This window comes from Oncorhynchus mykiss, chromosome 21, assembly GCF_013265735.2.
Source record: "Oncorhynchus mykiss isolate Arlee chromosome 21, USDA_OmykA_1.1, whole genome shotgun sequence".
Lineage (NCBI taxonomy): Eukaryota > Metazoa > Chordata > Actinopteri > Salmoniformes > Salmonidae > Oncorhynchus > Oncorhynchus mykiss.
In genome coordinates, this window is record NC_048585.1 from 32,364,105 (window position 1) to 32,385,571 (window position 21,467).

The 21,467-nt window shown below is 42.9% G+C and overlaps 1 protein-coding gene across 3 annotated transcripts in view; it reads left to right on the forward strand.

Moving 5' to 3' along the window:
* Positions 1-1,415: 1,415 nt before the first annotated feature.
* Positions 1,416-21,467, forward strand: part of LOC110500259 (cadherin-related family member 5-like) — a 30,388-nt gene continuing 10,336 nt past the window's right edge. The window contains exons 1-14 of one of the 3 annotated variants that reach the window (XM_021577516.2): positions 1,416-1,837; positions 5,864-5,970; positions 6,249-6,460; positions 6,583-6,654; positions 6,800-6,892; positions 6,988-7,074; positions 12,272-12,382; positions 14,184-14,357; positions 14,594-14,684; positions 14,891-14,997; positions 15,186-15,386; positions 15,516-15,647; positions 17,059-17,137; positions 20,669-20,859. In XM_021577516.2, coding sequence (XP_021433191.1) covers positions 5,904-5,970; positions 6,249-6,460; positions 6,583-6,654; positions 6,800-6,892; positions 6,988-7,074; positions 12,272-12,382; positions 14,184-14,357; positions 14,594-14,684; positions 14,891-14,997; positions 15,186-15,386; positions 15,516-15,647; positions 17,059-17,137; positions 20,669-20,859 — 1,617 coding nt within the window. In that variant the 5' untranslated portion in view covers positions 1,416-1,837; positions 5,864-5,903. The remainder of the gene's footprint in view (positions 1,838-5,863; positions 5,971-6,248; positions 6,461-6,582; positions 6,655-6,799; positions 6,893-6,987; positions 7,075-12,271; positions 12,383-14,183; positions 14,358-14,593; positions 14,685-14,890; positions 14,998-15,185; positions 15,387-15,515; positions 15,648-17,058; positions 17,138-20,668; positions 20,860-21,467) is intronic. The other 2 variants (XM_021577518.2, XM_021577519.2) reach the window with 2 other exon arrangements.

Here is a 21,467-nt window from a genome sequence, read left to right on the forward strand (position 1 = left end):
GAAAAAGTCAAGGGGTCTGAATACTTTCCGAATGCACTGTAGGTGATTAGATTATGTTGGAAGGTTGAAGTTGTAATGGTGCTGGAATAGTGGAGGCAGCTCCTGTTTTCTTTGCGACTTGCGGTAAATCAATGGTTCTAAATCAATAGTTGTAAATCAATAGTTGTTTAGTAGTACAAAAATGCTGGAAACATTACCTTGCATGACCATGCTGTAGCTCAAATGCAGTTTGTTACAAGCAATGTGTTTTGTGGGCTTCACCAGACAGATGTTGATCTCCGGTTTTATAATGAAACAAATGTGTGGTTGAATTCATTCTGCCACTTTGTCTTCTTAATGTCTCGGCTTTAGGCCTACACATCACGGTGTCAAGGTATATGAACTAATAGCTTTTTAAAGCAAATAACGCAATTATTACAACACATTTTTTTCTTGATTGGCTTTCTCTCGGATTTTACCCACGCACTGCTTCTGATGGATACGTGTCTAAGCCACAATAACTGTTAATCAGCACAGCAGTAAGAGACCCTAAGCCAATTAACCTGCTGCAACAAGGCAGGAGCCCTGCTGATATACCGGTAAAGCAGAATTAAATGTTAGCGCAGGAGAAAATGTGCAGCACCTCACAGGCAACTGCTGCCATTGCCTATAGGTTTTCTTATAGAGATGGGGAAAGCAGATTTGTGAAGAAAAGAGAGGGAGGGAGAGAAAGAGAAAGAGAGAGAGAGAGAGAGAGAGAGAGAGAGAGAGAGAGAGAGAGAGGAGAGAACGAGCGAGAGCGAGAGAGTGTGTGTGTGCCAAGCGGTTTAAAACCTTGTCAAAAGTAATTAAGGAATTGCATGGTGCGAGTTACCCAAAGGCCTGTAAAAAAAAGAGGGAGACAAAGAGGGAGGCATCTGGCTTTAGAAAAGGGCTGCTGTACTGTTCACTGATGAGAAGTGATTGTGACTGTACTATCATTTAATCAACAGCAGAATAGATATCAATACCAAGGTAAACACTACCAAGGTAAGCTACATGTATACAGTACTGTTTGGGGTTGATAGAAAACATGCTGCAATAATCGCTTTACTGTATTTTTTAAATATTATTTTTCCTCGTCTGATTAATCATTTTCTTCCTGACACCAAAATCCATACTACTACAGTATGGCGGCACGTTTGTCGGTTTAATCCTAACTGGTGGTGTTGCAATGTGTTGCCATTAACAGAGCCTCTGTAGTTGGAAGGGAAACCAAGGCCTCTCTTCCTGCATGGATTCACAACACTAATGGGGTGTCATGATGATTCTTCAGCACACCGAGTGATCCGTCAGATGCTACCCAGCTGGGGGCTCATAGTGACTAGTGACTAGTGAGAGTGATACGGGGGCTTGGTGGGAGAGCTCTACTGACACCCCTAGGCTGGTTTGGTGTCATTAGCATTAGCAGCACAGCCAGCGTTGTTCTCGGTTTAACCTCCCTCTCTCTTAACTGCTGTACTGAATGGCTATCCTGTCCTGGAAATGCCAGCTAAGCCCCCAGTCTGTGCTCTACGCAGGAGCTCTTAATGCTCTCTTCCAACACACACACCTCCCTCTTTCTCTCCCTCTCTCTCTCTCTTTCTGCCACGCTCCCACGCTTGGGGAACAAGGCTCAACCGGTGGTGGTGGGAGAACCGGGACTGGAGTGTTTAGTGCTGTCGTCACTGCTCTTGATTGTTTGACCCTGGGAGAAAGTTCTGCCACAGGGGGAAATATGTGTCTGAAACCGAGGGGCTGGAACAGACAGAATAGGAGAGGGATACCACGAGCGTGAGAGCCTCGGCTCAGGCTTTGACCATTCAGCTACCGGACGCCAGTGAGTATGGTGTGAGCCTACATGTAAATTAGTGTAAGTTAGTATGTGTAGAAGAAAATCTGTGCATGTGTGTGTATGAGTGTATGTAAGAATGTGGGTGAAGCCTCCTGACATATTTTCACATCATTGCGACATCACATCACCTTGAGTCACATGTGCATTAAAGGTCTCCGACCTCCATTGCCGTCTATCTAAGTGGTGATAATTGCAAACAATAACTGTTAGTCTAGGGAACATAATATTCTAACTGAATTAATATCTGGTGTGTGTGACCAAAAATATCATCATGGATTAACCTTCTGTTATGCTATGACTCAACCTGGGTATTAATTTGTGGATGTCTATCATCAACGTATTACGAATTACAATTCGTACAATATGTTACAAAAATGCAACGTTACCAATTCGCTGTGGCTAATGTTAGCTAGGTGGCTAACGTTAGGTAGGAGGTTGACGTTAGCTAGGCTAGGGCTTAGGGTTAGGGGTTAAGGATAGGGTTAGGGATAGGGTTAAGGATAGAGTTAAAGATAGGTCAAATGGTTAAGTTTAGGGAATGTTCGAAGCGGGCCCTAATGGCTCAGTAATTGCTGTGTTCAGTAATCAAAAGCACTTTGATGAGTTTAGTTCATTGTGATGGGTGCAGGGCATGAAAGGAGTTCAGATAGCTTTTCAGAAAGAAACAAACTGGGCAACGCAGGTCTATTCAGCTAGAACTCAATTTCCAGCAACAGACAAAGGCAGACTGGGTGAGGCCCCTGTCAACACAGTGCACAGAGGTACTTAAACTACCATTGTGCTTTAATAAATTGTCGCCCTTTCACGATTCACTATTGCTTTTAAAATATGTTGAAATTTAGAAGAAAAAAAATACATTGAAATTGATATTTTTCACACTGAAGTCAGGACTTAATCAATCAGATTTCAAATTAATATGGTTGGGGGCAGGTGATTCTCGTTTTCCTGGTAATTTCTCAACTGCGGTAAATTGCCTACATTGTGAAAACAGCCATTCAACCAGTTTTGAAAGGAGAAAACAGAATATTCTGCCCCATTGCACTTCATTGTAAAGTGCAAGGGAACCAATATATAAGTGCGCAACTGTATGTAAATGCAAGTTTGATGAAAGCTCCTCTACAACTTCTGCATCCCTCCGTTAAAACTACCTATTAATTGTATTATTATAGTGAACCAGATTGACCCAGACACAAACGGGTGACATAAGCACAAAAGGGGGGGAAACACAAACACACACACTTACGTCTACATCTGCCAGGGGCAGGTGTGTCAAGTCGGGCTGGATAGGATATAGAATAATATTCCATATGTAATCCCCTGTTATCTGCCCGCGTGACAGAGACTGACTTCCTGTTGCGAAGGTATTTCAATCAGATTAAAGACGGTATTAATCCAGAGACAGACTGACTCCACTCCTAATAACCAGTAGACACACACAGCATTATCCACAGCCTTACCAGCTGCGTTATCAGTCTCTACTCTTTTTAATAGATGTTCTATTGTGCAATACAAAAAAAGAACTGTTCCAAGAAATGTATCATTTCATTTTCATATACATGCCACACTAAATTAGTGAATTTATTTATTTTTTGGGGTGAGGGCCATGAACCCAATCAATATTATATATGGAGTGTGTAGAGCATTAACACCTGCTCTTTCCATGACATAGACTGACCAGGTGAATCCAGGTGAAAGCTATTATCCCTTATTGATGTCACTTGCTAAATCCACTTCAATCAATGTAGATGAAGGGGAGGAGACGGGTTAAAGAAGGATTTTTATGCCTTGAGACACCTGAGACATGGATTGTGTATGTGTGCCTTTCAGAGGTTGAATGGGAAAGACAAAAGATTTAAGCGCCTTTGAACAGGGTATAGTAGTAGGTGCCAGGCGCACCGGTTTGGGTCAAGAACTGTTTTTCACGCTCAACAGTTTCCCGTGTGGATCAAGAATGGTCCACCACCCATAGGACATCCAGCCAACTTAACAACTCTGGGAAGCAACTCAATATTAGGAAGGTGTTCTTAATGTGTTGTCCAACATATCCACGGTGCCGGCATTATTCCAATTTGGCACATTGAGACAATTCTATTTTATCCACATCAAATCAGCAGTTATAATATTAATTGCCACGTGTGTAAAAGCAATCACATTCATCATAAGGTATTACTTGTACTGAACCACACTTTTGTATTGAAGACCAAGTAATCATGGTGACTTCCATGAAATTTCAACTGAAAAAGTGAGACAAAAAAACTGTACATTCTGTATTTCTGTTACTAAACAAGCATAGTATCACTGAGCATGCATGATCTCATGTAAAGGAAACTTTGGGCATCCCGTCGTGATGTACCTGTACGTCACCTCATGATTCTCTTGCGCTGTCAGGTCAGAGAGGTCAGACGAGACCTTCCAAACACACGACTCAGACACATAGCTTAATTCTCACACTGAACATTATAAATACACTGAGCAGCATGTGCATTTTTACACTCAAGCCACAGGTGGCATCTAAACACACTGTCATTTAAACAATAAATAGCAAACAGTAAAATATATTAGAGTAAGATTCTATGACAGTTGGCCTCCCGAGTGGCGCAGCGGTCTAAGGCACTGCATCGCAGTGCTAGCGGCGTCACTAGAGACCCGGGTTTGATCCCGGGCCGTATCACACCTGGCCGTGATCGGGAGTCCCATAGGTCGGAGCACAATTGGCCCAGCATCATCCGGGTTAGACAAGGGTTTGACTGGGGGGGCTTTACTTGACTGATCGCGCTCTAGCGACTACCTGTGGCCAGCCGGGTGCCTGCAGGTTGACCTCGGTCGTCAGTTGAACAATGTTTCCATTGGTGCGGCTGGCTTCCGGGTTCAGCGGGTGGGTGTTAAGGAGCCCGGTTTGGAGGGTCATGTTTCTCAGGATGCATGACTCGACCGTCACCTCCCAAGCCCTTAGTGGAGTTGCAACGATGAGACGAGATCGAAATTGGGGAGAAAAAATAATAATTGATGCTATGACAGTAAAGTTTTGAGAGCAGTAAAGGTGTGTGACCAATCCAGGTTCTGACTGCTGAGAGCAGGAAGGAGGGTGACTGACACTCAGTGGACACTCATAGGCAGAGCAATCTGATAAATGGACCTAGCAACAAATGACTAGCCTGGGTGCCAGTCTGTTTCTGCTCTCATATCAACTCCCTATGGAAATGTCATGCCAAACATGTTTAGCATGACATGGAGGGGAATAGCTAAATAGACTGGTACACAGGCTAACAATTGACTAGCACTGGCCCCAGGCTAATCAAACTGCAGTCATTTAATGTGATCAACAACATAAAACAAAACAAACATGAAAGGATTACTCGAGGGAGTGGTTCATTAGTCAACCTTAGTCATAATGAATTACGGTAAATAACACAAGTTGCCTTGTTTTGGTGTAAGACGTAGGCCTAAAAAACGTCAGAGAAAGGAAAATATTGAGGATTTAAAAGTTGATTATACGAGGAGCCAAAAAAAGCTTTCAGGCACTGAAACACTAAATAGACAATGAGGTGGGGTTTAACAAGAGAGGCCGCAGTGAAAGTCGTGTTACCCGTGCTGGTTACCGTAACTGCCTTGGCAGAAGGCTGTTAGGAGTGACTAAAGAGGGACTAAATAGTTTGTAGCAGTGGTTCTCAATCAGGGATACTAGGCCTATCCACAGGTGGTACTTGAGAAGACTCATAAGACCCTAGTCCTACTGGTAAAATGCACGGGGTATAGTATTAGAAGGAGGACTAGCAGTGAATGCCAGGATGTAAACAAAGGGGAAAACGGTTGTCAACTAGTGCTGGACTGACTGTACTTCATATTGGAAAACAAACCATCTTAATCACTAAAGTTTTTGGGGGATCCTGGTTACATAAATGCTGTCAATAATAATTTGCATATAATACAGAATTTAACATCCGGTCTCTGCTGGATTAAGTTATAAAAATGTAACACCGCTATTTTGCTGCTGGTTTCTGTGGGTTCCAGGTGTGGCTGAGAGACTGGAGGCTCAGGAGGCCAGAGGAAGATGTTGAACCCATGGGGGTTGTTCCTCTGCCAGCTGGTAATAAACACGTCCTACCATGTCATCAAAGGTAGGCCAGAGTTCAATCAAACTCTCACTGTGGGGAATAGCGGTCTTGCTTCTCAAGTTGCCTCAACATGAAACTGCAAATACTGTGTGACCACACTGGTATCATGTTATGGTTTTAGTAATTAACCACTTAAACCAAAACTACAATGCCACCTGGCCTAATAAAGAGAACAATGCTACTTATGGTTGAACCGCTAATGAACAATAAGTCATTGACATTTCATTTAAGTAATTTAATTGAGAGCAATTGACCCCAAATCTGTGTCTGTTGATTGACAGCCAGCCTCTGCCTGGGTGGGTCGGACATCTTTGCAACGGTGAGCGAGAACAGCCCCGTAGGAGAGTTCATAGCGAACCTCAGCATCATCGGAGACCCTACAGGAGTCAATAGCATTCGCTTGTGCCTCACCGGAGAGAATGCCAATTGGTTCTACCTTGAAGGGAGAACCATCAGGCTAAACTCATCCGTTTTAAGAGTCCTGGATCGAGAGGTAAGAAGACATCACGCTGTTGCTGTCCTTCTGTTTTAAGTCTTATACCAGAAAATCAGTTATCTGTTTTGATTGAATAGGACACATTAATATATTTGACAGTTAACAAGTCTAATTAATAGCTTTTTCTCTCCAAGCGCCAGGGATCTGTATTGATGGCAGCATTAACATGTTATGAAGATGACATAATACAGGTAAGGCATCTCAATTACTCCATTATCTCAACTAGGCCTACAGCATGTTATTCCCAACCTTTACATTTAGAATGTGAACCGACTCAAAATGAAGGAGAGGAAATACCTGCACTGAGTTTCTGAAAATACTGTTTTCTTTCACTAGAGTGAATACAGGGTCATAGTTGAGATCCTGAATGAAAACGACAACAAACCAAAGTTCTTTGAGAAGACTATACAACCACGTTACATAAGTGAGGTAAAGATACATCTCTAGATCACACTTTGATAATATAGATAATCTTGTGTTTCAGATGCATAATGACAGGTCTTCTGTATTTCATCAATCCTCAGCTCACTGCAGTCAACTCTGTAGTCTTCACTGTCAAGGCCATCGATGCTGATGGAGACACCATCACCTACATCATCGACAGAGCCTTGGTATGAAAAGTGGCACTGACAGATAGGGCTGCCGTGCTTCTAGCTCTTAAGAAACTTTGCAGTATATTTTTTTTATGTGTTATTTCGTACATTATTAGCCGCCCCCAAAAAATGGTGTTACTACATACAGCCGGGAATAACTTTTGGATATCAGAGCGGCAGTAACTCACCAGCAATACGACTAGGAATATGACTTTCCCAACTCGGATCCTTTGTTCGTACCCCCCAGGACAATTGAACTGATTCCAGAGGCTGATCCAAAACACCGCCGGTGGAGGAAAGGTACTCGGAGTGGACTTCTAGTCCGACTCAGGAGGCCTGCACTCCACCCACCACTTCCGAGTATATTACTCGCTAATGTTCAGTCTCTGGATAATAAAGTTGATGAGCTCAGGGCGAGGATTTCCTTCCAGAGAGACATCAAGGACTGTAACATACTCTGTTTCACGGAAACATCGGGATATACTGTCTGAGTCCATTCAGCCAGTTGGGTTCTCAGTTCATCGCGTAGACAGGAATACATATTCTTTCCGGGAAGAAGAAGGTCGGGGGTATATGTTTCATGATTAACTACTCATGGTGTAATTGAGCTAACATACAGAAACTCAAGTCCTTTTGTTCACCCGACTTAGAATGCCTCACAATCAAATGCCGACCGTATTACCCCGCAAGAGAATCCTCTTCGGTTATAGTCACAGCCGTGTATATTCCCCCTCAAGCAGACACCACGACAGCCCTCAAAGAACTTCACTGGACTTTATGCAAACTGGAAACCACATATCCTGAGGCCACATTTATTGTAGCTGGGGACTTTAACAGACCAAATTTGAGGAAAATGCTACCGAAGTTCTATCAACACATTGAATGTAGTATTCGCGCTGCTAAAACACTTGACCACTGCTACTACAACCCCCCCCCCCCCCGCACCCCCTACGGCAAATCTTATCATGACTCCATTTTGCTCCTCCCTTCCTATACGCAGAAACTCAAATAGGAAGTACCCGTGCTAAGGACTATTCAACGCTGGTCTGACCAATCGAAATCCAAGCTTCAAGATGATTTTGATCACGCGGACTGGGATATGTTCCGGGTAGCCTCCGAGTTTATCAGGAAGTGTATAGGAGTGTATGGGAGACTATTAAATCCTACATTAACCAGAAACCGTGGATAGATGGCAGCATTCGCACAAAACTGAAAGTGCGAACCATCGCATTTAACCATGGCAAGGTGACTGGGAATATGGCTGAATATAAACAGTGTAGTTATCTAATCCATAAGGCAATCAAAAAGGCAAAACGTCAGTATAGAGACAAAGTAGAGTCGCAATTCAATGGCTCAGACACGAGACGTATGTGGCAGGGTCTACAGACAATCACAGACTACAAAGGGAAAACCAGCCCCGTCGTGGATACGGACGTCTTGCTTCCGGACAAGCTAAACACCTTCTTCACCCGCTTTGAGGAAAACACAGTTCCACCGACGTGGCCCGCTACCACGGACTGTGGGCTCTCCTTCTCCGTGGCCGATGTGAGTAAGACATTTAAGCGTGTTAACCTTCGCATGGCTGCCGTGCCCAGACGGCATCCCTAGCCGCGTCCTCAGAGCATGCACAGACCAGCTGGCTGGAGTGTTTACGGATATAGTCAATCTCTCCCTATCCCAGTCTGCTGTTCCCCATGCTCCAAAATGTCAACCATTGTTCCTGTACCCAATAAAGCAAAGGTAACTGAACTAAATGACTATCGCCCCGTAGTACTCACTTCTGTCATCATGAAGTGTTTGCGAGACTAGTCAAGGATCATATCACCTCTACCTTACCTGGCACCCTAGAACCACTTCAATTTGCATACCACCCCAATAGATCCACAGACGATGCAATCGCCATCACACTGCACACTGGCCTTTCCCATCTGGACAAGAGGAATACCTATGTAAGAATGCTGTTCATTGACTATACTGTAGCTCAGCATTCAACACCATAGTACCCTCCAAGCTCATTATAAAGCTTGAGGCCCTGGGTCTGAACCCCGCCCTCTGAAATTGGGTCCTGGACTTCCTGACAGGCCAGCCCCTGGTGATGAAGGTAGGAAACAACACCTCCACTTCGCTGATCCTCAACACTGGGGCCCCACAAGGGTGCATTCTGAGCCCACTCCTGTACTTCCTGTTCACCCATGACTGCGTGGCCACGCACGCCTCCAACTCAATCATCAAGTTTGCAGATGACACAACAGAAGTAGGACTGATTACCAACAATAACGAGACAACCTACAGGGAGGAGGTGAGGGCCCTGGGAGTGTGGTGCCAAGAAAATAAACTCTCACCCAACATCATCAAAACAAAGGAGCTGATCGTGAACTTCGGGAAACAGCAGAGGGAGCACCCCCCTATCCACATCAACAGGACCTCTGCGTACACATCACTCACAAACTGAAATGGTCCACCCACACAGACAGTGTGGTGAAGAAGGCGCAACGGCGGCCTCAAGAGGCTGAAGAAATTTGACTTGGCACCTAAACCCCTCACAAACTTTTACAGATGCACAATTGATAGCATCATGTTGGGCTGTATCACCACTTGGTACGGCAACTGCACCGACCGCAACCGCGGGGCACTCCAAAAGGTGGGCGGTCTGCCCAACGCATCACCGGGGGCAAACTACCTGCCCTCCAGGACACCTACAGCACCCGATGTCACAAGAAGGCCAACAACACCATCAAGGACAACAAACACCCGAGTCACTGCCTGTTCACCCCGCTATCATCCAGAAGGCGAGGTCAGTAAAGGTGCATCCAAGCTGGGATCGAGAGACTGAAAAAAAGCTTCTATCTCAAGGCCATCAGACTGTTAAATATCCATAACTAGCACATTAGAGGCTGCTTCCCTATATACATAGACTTGAAATTACTGTTCACTTTAATAATGAAACACTAGTCACATTAATAATGTTTACATATTTTCATTACTCATCTCATATGTATATACTGTATTCTATCCTATTCTACTGTACAGTGCCTTGCGAAAGTATTCGGCCCCCTTGAACTTTGCGACCTTTTGCCACATTTCAGGCTTCAAACATAAAGATATAAAACTGTATTTTTTTGTGAAGAATCAACAACAAGTGGGACACAATCATGAAGTGGAACGACATTTATTGGATATTTCAAACTTTTTTAACAAATCAAAAACTGAAAAATTGGGCGTGCAAAATTATTCAGCCCTTTTACTTTCAGTGCAGCAAACTCTCTCCAGAAGTTCAGTGAGGATCTCTGAATGATCCAATGTTGACCTAAATGACTAATGATGATAAATACAATCCACCTGTGTGTAATCAAGTCTCCGTATAAATGCACCTGCACTGTGATAGTCTCAGAGGTCCGTTAAAAGCGCAGAGAGCATCATAAAGAACAAGGAACACACCAGGCAGGTCCGAGATACTGTTGTGAAGAAGTTTAAAGCCGGATTTGGATACAAAAAGATTTCCCAAGCTTTAAACATCCCAAGGAGCACTGTGCAAGCGATAATATTGAAATGGAAGGAGTATCAGACCACTGCAAATCTACCAAGACCTGGCCGTCCCTCTAAACTTTCAGCTCATACAAGGAGAAGACTGATCAGAGATGCAGCCAAGAGGCCCATGATCACTCTGGATGAACTGCAGAGATCTATAGCTGAGGTGGGAGACTCTGTCCATAGGACAACAATCAGTCGTATATTGCACAAATCTGGCCTTTATGGAAGAGTGGCAAGAAGAAAGCCATTTCTTAAAGATATCCATAAAAAGTGTTGTTTAAAGTTTGCCACAAGCCACCTGGGAGACACACCAAACATGTGGAAGAAGGTGCTCTGGTCAGATGAAACCAAAATGGAACTTTTTGGCAACAATGCAAAACGTTATGTTTGGCGTAAAAGCAACACAGCTGAACACACCATCCCCACTGTCAAACACGGTGGTGGCAGCATCATGGTTTGGGCCTGCTTTTCTTCAGCAGGGACAGGGAAGATGGTTAAAATTGATGGGCAGATGGATGGAGCCAAATACAGGACCATTCTGGAAGAAAACCTGATGGAGTCTGCAAAAGACCTGAGACTGGGACGGAGATTTGTCTTCCAACAAGACAATGATCCAAAACATAAAGCAAAATCTACAATGGAATGGTTCAAAAATAAACATATCCAGGTGTTAGAATGGCCAAGTCAAAGTCCAGACCTGAATCCAATCGAGAATCTGTGGAAAGAACTGAAAACTGCTGTTCACAAATGCTCTCCATCCAACCTCACTGAGCTCGAGCTGTTTTGCAAGGAGGAATGGGAAAAAAAATCAGTCTCTCGATGTGCAAAACTGATAGAGACATACCCCAAGCGACTTACAGCTGTAATCGCAGCAAAAGGTGGCGCTACAAAGTATTAACTTAAGGGGGCTGAATAATTTTGCACGCCCAATTTTTCAGTTTTTGATTTGTTAAAAAAGTTTGAAATATCCAATAAATGTCGTTCCACTTCATGATTGTGTCCCACTTGTTGTTGATTCTTCACAAAAAAATACAGTTTTATATCTTTGTGTTTGAAGCCTGAAATGTGGCAAAAGGTCGCAAAAGTTCAACGGGGCCGAATACTTTCGCAAGGCACTGTAACTTAGTCTATGCCGCTCTGACATTGCTCGCCCAAGTATTTATATATTCTTAATTCCATTCCTTTACTTTAGATTTGTGTGTATTGTTGTGAAATTGTTAGATATTACTTGTTAGATATTACTGCACTGTTGAAGCTAGAAACACAAGCATTTCGCTACACCAGCAATAACATCTGCTAAACACGTTTATGGGACAAATACATTTTGATTTGATTTGACAGTACCATGAGCTTGAATTTACAGAGAATCATTATGGGACCGTGTGTGACAGAATTTAGAGAGTATGAAGAGTTAATTGACAGCAGTCAAACTGTATTTTTACCAATAAAACTCCTCACTCTCTAGTAGGCACTTCACCACAGTGTTGAATCCTGTTGTCATGTTCCTGTTTATTTCAAACAACAACCCAATATATCCACAACCCAACATCTACTCAAATGAAATCTATTTTAAATGCTCCTGTACTTCCTAACCTTGCTGATTACACCTCTGTGTCAATCGCTCGGTAGACCATCTGTGCACTAAATTAATGAGAGTTCATTTCCATGTTTCCTCTCATCCCAGCCTGATGCCAGCTATTTCAGGATAGACCTACCCAACAGTGGTAAAGTGATCCTGGACAAGCCATTGGACTATGAGACCAAAACCCAGCTGCAGCTAGTCATCTACGCTGTGGTAAGACCTGCTACTTATCAGACCTGGGTTCGAATAGTATGTGTTTTCTTTCAAATACTTTGAGCGTCTGATTGAGCCTGTCTGAGGTACCAGACGGACGGGGTTGCACTTCTTGGACTATTTAAGTGAGCTCATTGAGTCAGACATGCTCAATCAAGCACACCTGAAAATGTTTAAAGAAAACAAATACCATTTGAACCCATTTCTGCTACTAATCCCCTTTTTCATTAATCAACAAGAACACATTGAGGTCAGAGGCCAATAATTCTGAAAGCCAGAGGCTATAACTGTGTACTCCCTGCCTAGTCATATAATTGAAAATGATAATCTGAAAATATGTAATCTATTACTATGCCACTGCCTGACTAGACGTGTATTATAATCTACTCAACTATTTATGAGTAAAGCCATCCTCAAATACTCTGTGGAGAGCAACCGAGCATAAATAGTTACAATGCAAAGTACATTTCATCTTGCAGGCAGCATCATTCTCTAACCTTAAATCTCAAATGATGTGGAAGGACATGGCTGGGCTAAATACTGGTCTCCCGACCATGTCTTTGTCTTCTCTTACCGGAAAAACACATGGATTTCATGTGACCCCGTGATTTTGTGTGATCTCATGTGATCTAATGTAATTTCATGTGAAGTTAATGTAATAGCATGCGACAACATAAAACCACATGTGACAACATGTGAGCACATGGGAGAACATTATCTCATGTGAAACAAATGTGGAATAAATGTGACAACATGGGGATGAAACATTTCTACATGCAATACCATGACACTACACATGTAGTGACTGTATTTTCTTGACTGTATTTTCAACAAGGTTGGGATTTAATTTTAAGTCCAAAGTGTAGCAATACAGTCGAAATCGGTTACTGACACAGACATTGTGGCATAGCAGGAAGATCGGAATGCTGTAAACCAAGAGGTTGTGAGTTAAAATCCCAGGTAAGACATGTTGAATAATAATGACTGTATAAATAAACATACACAATGTAGTATTGTTTGTGAAAGTGTGTCAGATATGTAAGTTGAAAACACCATGTTAAAAGTGCTGAGTGTGTCACGACTCTGGATGTGGCCCAGATGCAGAAACAGGAGGCGGATTGTTATAATAAATATTCTGAGAATCTAACTAAGGGGCAGGCAAAGGGCAGGTCGAGGACAGGCAGAGGATCGTAATCCAAGTCAGAGTCAATCAGGGACAGAACGGCAGGCAGGCTCAGGGTCAGGACAGACAGAAAGGTCAGCACCGGGTAGAATAGAAAACAAAAACTTGAGAACAGGAGAAACATGCTGGTAAGACCTGACAAGACGAACTGGCAACAGACAAACAGAAAACGCAGGTGTAAATACACAGGGGATAATGAGTCAAAAATAGGAGACACCTGGTGGGGGGGTGGAGATAAGCACAAGACAGGTGAACAGATCAGGGTGACAGCGGATGTATCATAATGAGTCATTATTGTTCGCAGGGCATCACCTGTGAAATCTCATGTGAACATTTGAATCCACATGTGAAAGGTTATGTGATCGCGTGAACATTCACATGAGAAACGTCATGTGAAATGTCATCACATGTGAAGTGTTCCAAAAACACATGGTTTCACGTGATTTCACATGTGCAAAACATGTAAAGATGTGAAATGTGAAATTGTGATTTTCCACATGTGAAATCAATGTGGTTTTGTGGGTTTGCTCTCAGTCTTGCTGGGTGGAAGAGTTTTCCATTATATTGGGTATCATTACTGAAGCTTAAGTAAAAAATAATAATAAATATCTACTCCAGGAAACCAACACCAAGGAGTGGTACAACACTTCCGCCTCTCTGACTGTGCACGTGAAGGACGGGGACGACCAGTACCCTCAGTTCCTACCGTGCACACCCATCTCCCAGGACAACAAACACACGGTTGTCTGCACCAATCCCGTCTACACAGTCAACATCACAGAAAAGGACCAGGTCATGACTGCTGCTTAGTTCTTTCATTGTAGAATTTGAATTATATGGATGTGCATACTGCATACACTATTGATTTATTTTTATTTTTTATTAACCCTTAATATATGTTAACCAGGAAAGACACTTGAAGTTAGAAATCTCTTTTGCGAGGGCAACCTAGCAGGAGTCAAGATCTAACAATTGATTGATTGAACAATCCATGTGGATTCTAAGATGCAGTAATTCTCTGGTTTCAGGACATGTTACTGAATTTCTCTCCTGGTCCAATTCATGCCGAAGATGGAGACAGAAGCCTTGATACGCCTTTGCTCTACTCCATTCTCTCAGGTGTGGGCCTACCTAATAGTGTCTGCTTAATCCATAGTCGCCAATAGGCATTTTCAAGGCCTATTGAGAGGCCAGTAGACTGCTCTGACGTTTCTTTTTTGAAAGGATTGCATTGCAGCCTTACACTTGACAGAAGTGAACTCATGTGGTCATTCTGTGTGATATCCCGGTGGCCTGTGTATTTACCTGTAACACATGTGCCTCAGGTGCTGACAAAAACAGGTTTCAGATTGACAACCGAACAGCAGAGATCACATTGACTAGACGGGTGGAAAACAGACACATGACACCTACATTCCGACTACGCATCATGGTAAGAAAATCTTGAATGAAACAACGATAAAAGCACTAGTATCAGTAGCGTTCCTAATCAAAAAGCCACAAATAAGACAATAAGCGCGTTACTAAGAGCCTTTTAAAATCTAATTTGGTAACCAAATAGATCTGAAATGGGATCTTCCTGGACTGTTTGACATTGAAAACACAATCAATCATGTACAGGCATCTCAGCTGAATGACCCAAAGAAGTACAGTGTGGCGACAGCGCTGGTCCGGGTGCTAGCAGAGAACCGGTTCCCTCCCCTCTTCAACAGAACCACGTACAAGGGCTTCATCGTCGAGAACTCCAGTCCTGCCACGCTAGTCTCCACCTATGGGAACGAGGTGCTTCTCATCCAAGCCATTGACCAGGACTTTGTAGATGTAAGCGATGGGATAATGTGTGTGTCTGACTACATTTAGTTAGTTTAAAGGGATAATAAACAAAAGTATTTTCATCCCATCTTGGTTCCTGGTACATCATCTCTCGGTTTAACTTCCCTCCATTTACAGGGGGTGAATCCAAAAATGCATTACTCTCTCCCGCCCACATCAGCCACAACTGCACTGTACCACATCACCCAGGAAGGGGTTATCATCGCTAAGACCGACCGCCTACGACCCTTCGAGAGGCACTTCCTAGAGGTACGATCATAGTCAGCCAAATATATACGGAACAAAAATATAAAATATAAAACGCAACATGCAATTACAGTTACAGTTCATATGATGAAATCAGTCAATTGAAATAAATTAATTTGGCCCTAATCTATTTATTTCACATGACTGGGAATACAGCTATGCATCTGTTGGTCACAGATACCTTAAAAAACGGTAGGAGCGTGGATCAGAAAACCAGTCAGTATCTGGTGTGACCACCATCTGCCTCATGCAGTGCGACACAACTCCTTCACATACAGTTGATCAGGCTGTTGATTGGGGCCTGTGGAATGTTGTCCCACTTCCTCTTCAATGGCTCTGCAAAGTTGCTGGATATTGGCAGGAACTGGAATTCGCTGTCGTACACACTTCAATTCAGAGCATTCCAAACTTGCTCAATGGGTGACATGTCTGGTGAGTATACAGGCCACGGAAGAACTGGGACAATTTCAGCTTCCAGGAATTGTGTACAGATTCTTTCGACATGGGGCCGTGCATTACCATGCTGAAACATAAGATGAATGGCACGACTATGGGCTTCAAGATCTCGTCACATTATCTCTTTGCATTCAAATTGCCATCAATAAAATCGTGTTCGTTGTCCATAGCATATGCCTGCCCATTGCATAACCCCACTGCCACCATGGGGCACTCTGTTCACAATGTTGACATCAGCAAACCGCTCACCCCCACGACGCCATACACGTGGTCTGCGGTTGTGAGGCCGGTTGGATGTACTGCTAAATTCTCTACAACGACGTTGGGAGGCGGTTTATAGTTGAGAAATAAACATTAAATTCTCTGGCAACAGCTCTGGTGGACATTCCTGCAGTCAGCATGCCAATTGCACACTCCCTCAAAACTTGAGACATCTGTGGCACTGTGTTGTGTGACAAAACTGCACATTTTAGAGTGGACTTTTATTGCCCCCAGCACAAAGTGCACCTGTGTAATGATCATGCTGATTAATAATCTTCTTGATATGCCAGACCTGACAGGTGGATGGGTTATCTTGGCAAAGGTAAAATGCTCACTAAGAGGGATAAACAAATTTGTGCACAACATTTGAGAGAAATAAGCTTTTTGTGCATTTGGAACATTTCTGGGATATTTTATTTCAGCACATGAAACATGGGCCCAACACTTTACATGTTGCGTTTATATATTTTTTCAGTGTAAAAACCTGGATTTGTTAAACAGGGACAGCTGGTTTTACTAGTCGTCCCTGGCTAACTGTATAGCTAGGTTAGGCCAGTAAGTGGCCCAGTAGTAATACAACTGTAGGTAACACACACATTGAAATTAGCTTAATTGAACATTAGGGTTACAAATACACATAGAAGCCTTTTTTGTCTCTAATCTACAGCTCTCTGTAATATCATTATTTATCCTATAGGTGGTCGCTATGGATGAGGAATCAGGTGAGGTTGCAAAAGCCTCAGTCGACATAGAGCTGCTACAAAGAGGCCAGCCAGGTAAGTACTGAGCAGGACTGACACGTCAAAGGGGAAGGGGCGGGTGAGGATACAGGTACCCCACATACAGACCACACCCACACATCAGCTCTTTGATAGGTAGGGAAAGTCACAATGACAGTGTAAGGGGTTTCTTCCATTGACGGAGAGGCGGACCAAAGCGCAGCATGGTTATTTTGACTCATGTTTTAATAAATCACTTCACATGAACAAACTAACAAACTAACAAAAACAAGAACCGTGAAAACCCAAAACAGCCCTATCTGGTACAAAACACAGAGACAAGAACACTCACCCACAAACACACAGTGAAACCCAGGCTACCTAAGTATGATTCTCAATCAGAGACAACTAATGACACCTGCCTCTGATTGAGAATCATACTAGGCCGAAACATAGAAATACCCAAATCATAGAAAAACAAACATAGACTGCCCAGCCCAACTCACGCCCTGACCATACTAAATAATGATAAAACAAAAGGAAATAAAGGTCAGAACGTGACAGACAGTAGTGTGCACACACAACATATGGAGCTGATCAACACTGGTTAATACCACTAGGACTCTCTGAATGTCAATAAAGAACAATACTATTTTCTTACAGTGTGGCCTGTAGATGCAGGAAAGACATCAATTGAACTCGACCAAAACAATGGAAATGCCATGGCAACTATACTCACGTTTCCCCCATGGGGGGGAAAGATTCAGAATCTCTTAATTGGCCCCCATCAAAAGCAGTCTACAGTTAGGCTATGGTATTTTCCGCTATTTTGGGATAAAAATCTGGGATAAAAAGTGCTTGTATGGATGTCAACCCCAATACATGTTCATGTCATTGTCACCATCCAACCCCATTACACTTAAAAACGGCTTCAAGGATCACCACAGATTTCAACATGCTATGCTACCAGCTCACATGAATGGCAGTTAACAGAAATCTTTTCTAACCCCGAAATTGACTATATCTAAATGTTATGCATCAAAAACAGCCAAACTGTTTAGTACTACATTGTGGGCCTGTTAAAACACAAAAAACACGACGGATTTTTACAAACAACCACTAAAATCAGTTTCTGGGATGTACGCTAAATGACGGCGTCCTTGTTCTTTCTCCCCACGGTCTGCATTCCAAATGACTGACACTCTTGATAAAGATGAGCAAAAACTACTGTATAAAATATATAATTAGAAAACGGAGCTACAGTATATTGTATGTTCCCCCCAGAAAAAGGGAAATTATATTATTTTATGCTAATACAATTGCTCAGAGAAAGAGGTTTTGTTTGACAAGTAATATAATATGTACAGTGCCTTGCGAAAGTATTCGGCCCCCTTGAACTTTGCGACCTTTTGCCACATTTCAGGATTCAAACATAAAGATATAAAACTGTATTTTTTTGTGAAGAATCAACAACAAGTGGGACACAATCATGAAGTGGAACGACATTGATTGGATATTTCAAACTTTTTTAACAAATCAAAAACTGAAAAATTGGGCGTGCAAAATTATTCAGCCCCCTTAAGTTAATACTTTGTAGCGCCACCTTTTGCTGTGATTACAGCTGTAAGTCGCTTGGGGTATGTCTCTATCAGTTTTGCACATCGAGAGACTGACATTTTTTCCATTCCTCCTTGCAAAACAGCTCGAGCTCAGTGAGGTTGGATGGAGAGCATTTGTGAACAGCAGTTTTCAGTTATTTCCACAGATTCTCGATTGGATTCAGGTCTGGACTTTGACTTGGCCATTCTAACACCTGGATATGTTTATTTTTGAACCATTCCATTGTAGATTTTGCTTTATGTTTTGGATCATTGTCTTGTTGGAAGACAAATCTTCGTCACAGTCTCAGGTCTTTTGCAGACTCCATCAGGTTTTCTTCCAGAATGGTCCTGTATTTGGCTCCATCCATCTTCCCATCAATTTTAACCATCTTCCCTGTCCCTGCTGAAGAAAAGCAGGCCCAAACCATGATGCTGCCACCACCATGTTTGACAGTGGGGATGGTGTGTTCAGCTGTGTTGCTTTTACGCCAAACATAATGTTTTGCATTGTTGCCAAAAAGTTCAATTTTCGTTTCATCTGACCAGAACACCTTCTTCCACATGTTTGGTGTGTCTCCCAGGTGGCGTTTGGCAAACTTTAAACAACACTTTTTATGGATATCTTTAAGAAATGGCTTTCTTCTTGCCACTCTTCCATAAAGGCCAGATTTGTGCAATATTGTTGTTGTCCTATGGACAGAGTCTCCCACCTCAGCTGTAGATCTCTGCAGTTCATCCAGAGTGATCATGGGCCTCTTGGCTGCATCTCTGATCAGTCTTCTCCTTGTATGAGCTGAAAGTTTAGAGGGACGGCCAGGTCTTGGTAGATTTGCAGTGGTCTGATACTCCTTCCATTTCAATATTATCGCTTGCACAGTGCTCCTTGGGATGTTTAACGCTTGGGAAATCTTTTTGTATCCAAATCCGGCTTTAAACTTCTTCACAACAGTATCTCGGACCTGCCTGGTGTGTTCCTTGTTCTTCATGATGCTCTCTGCGCTTTTGACGGACCTCTGAGACTATCACAGTGCAGGTGCATTTATACAGAGACTTGATTACACACAGATGGATTGTATTTATCATCATTAGTCATTTAGGTCAACATTGGATCATTCAGAGATCCTCACTGAACTTCTGGAGAGAGTTTGCTGCACTGAAAGTAAAGGGGCTGAATAATTTTGCACGCCCAATTTTTCAGTTTTTGATTTGTTAAAAAAGTTTGAAATATCCAATAAATGTCGTTCCACTTCATGATTGTGTCCCACTTGTTGTTGATTCTTCACAAAAAAATACAGTTTTATATCTTTATGTTTGAAGCCTGAAATGTGGCAAAAGGTCGCAAAGTTCAAGGGGGCCGAATACTTTCGCAAGGCACTGTATATATATTTTAAGCTAGGGGTCAAAATGATTGGTACCCTGTTTTAAATGCCTTACCTTGCGAGGATAACGGCACAGAGCCTTTCTAAAATGTCCTTTATATCCTTCCTATGCGCTTATGGATTGCCCTCCTCAATTCAAACCACAGGTTTTCAATGTGTTTTAAGTCCGGAGACTACTATTGCAAAATGCAAAATGTTGATTTTGTGGCCAATTAACTATTTCTTTGTGGCTTTTAATGTGTGGTTGGTCTATTCATTAAATATTTGTGACCTTGTGATCTCCCAGTTCACCCCCCCCCCCCCCGGTCAATCATGCCACTCCAGGCAACAGACAATACAATACAATACGATGGACGTCAAGCTGCTCGAATTTCCCAGAATGTATTTTCTCCCCATTCAAAGAAGTGTAGACTGAGCGACTGCTTACAAACCAGACACAGACTTTCTCTTCATCTGGGCGTCAGGCACAACATTTGGATGAATGAATAGGACTCCGCAGGGCTATGAGCACGAGCCAGTGCAAAGTGAAGATAATGGACCAGTTGTGCGGGCAGTTGGACTTCATACTCTAAACCGTCTCTCCTATCCCTCCATCCTTTCCTCCATAGTTCCACGGACACCTTTCGGAGAAGAGCGGTTGTTCAGAGACCTGGATGTGAGGATGGCTGGCGGTATCATGGGTGGGATGCTGCTGCTGTTAGTGGCCATCCTGTTCCTGCTGATCCGATGGGCCAAGAGGAGACGGAGACGGGACCCGGCCAGACGAGGGGCTGTCATCCTGGGGAAGCACCCCAATGTGGTAAGGGCTGCTCCATGTACACATAACACACACTTTATCCACACACATGACTCTCACACACACACAGGGGCAACTAAAGCGCGCACACAAGTGAAAGAAATATATTGATCCAGGTTTTGAAATATTGAATGACCATTTGCTGGCCAGTTGCGACTGAAGGAATGGCCAGGAATGGCAAAGACACATAAAGTATAAGCATGCAACAACATGTAAACCCACTGAGTATTACAGTCAAACACAATGAAGCAACTGAGGATAGTTCGCTTATACAACCCTAATCTGAGCTAAATGTGTCATTAACCAGGTTTTCATCCAAACTTCTTATGCAAGTTTTTTTTTTTAAAGCTGTTGGTGAACTTTCCAAATTTCGACAAAACCAAATACCAAAAGTGGGATATTTTTGTGTCGTCAAATTAATTATGCGAGAAATACCGGAGGAAACACCTTTATGGGCAAATATTGATACAATAACCATGATATTGAAGTAAACTTGAAGTCACGCAATGATATACTGTGTGGTCCTCCCACTACGACTCGGGAAGCCATGCAGTTTGTTAGACTACTGATGAAATGAATGATGATGAACTTCACAGCGTGGTGAAAGTGCA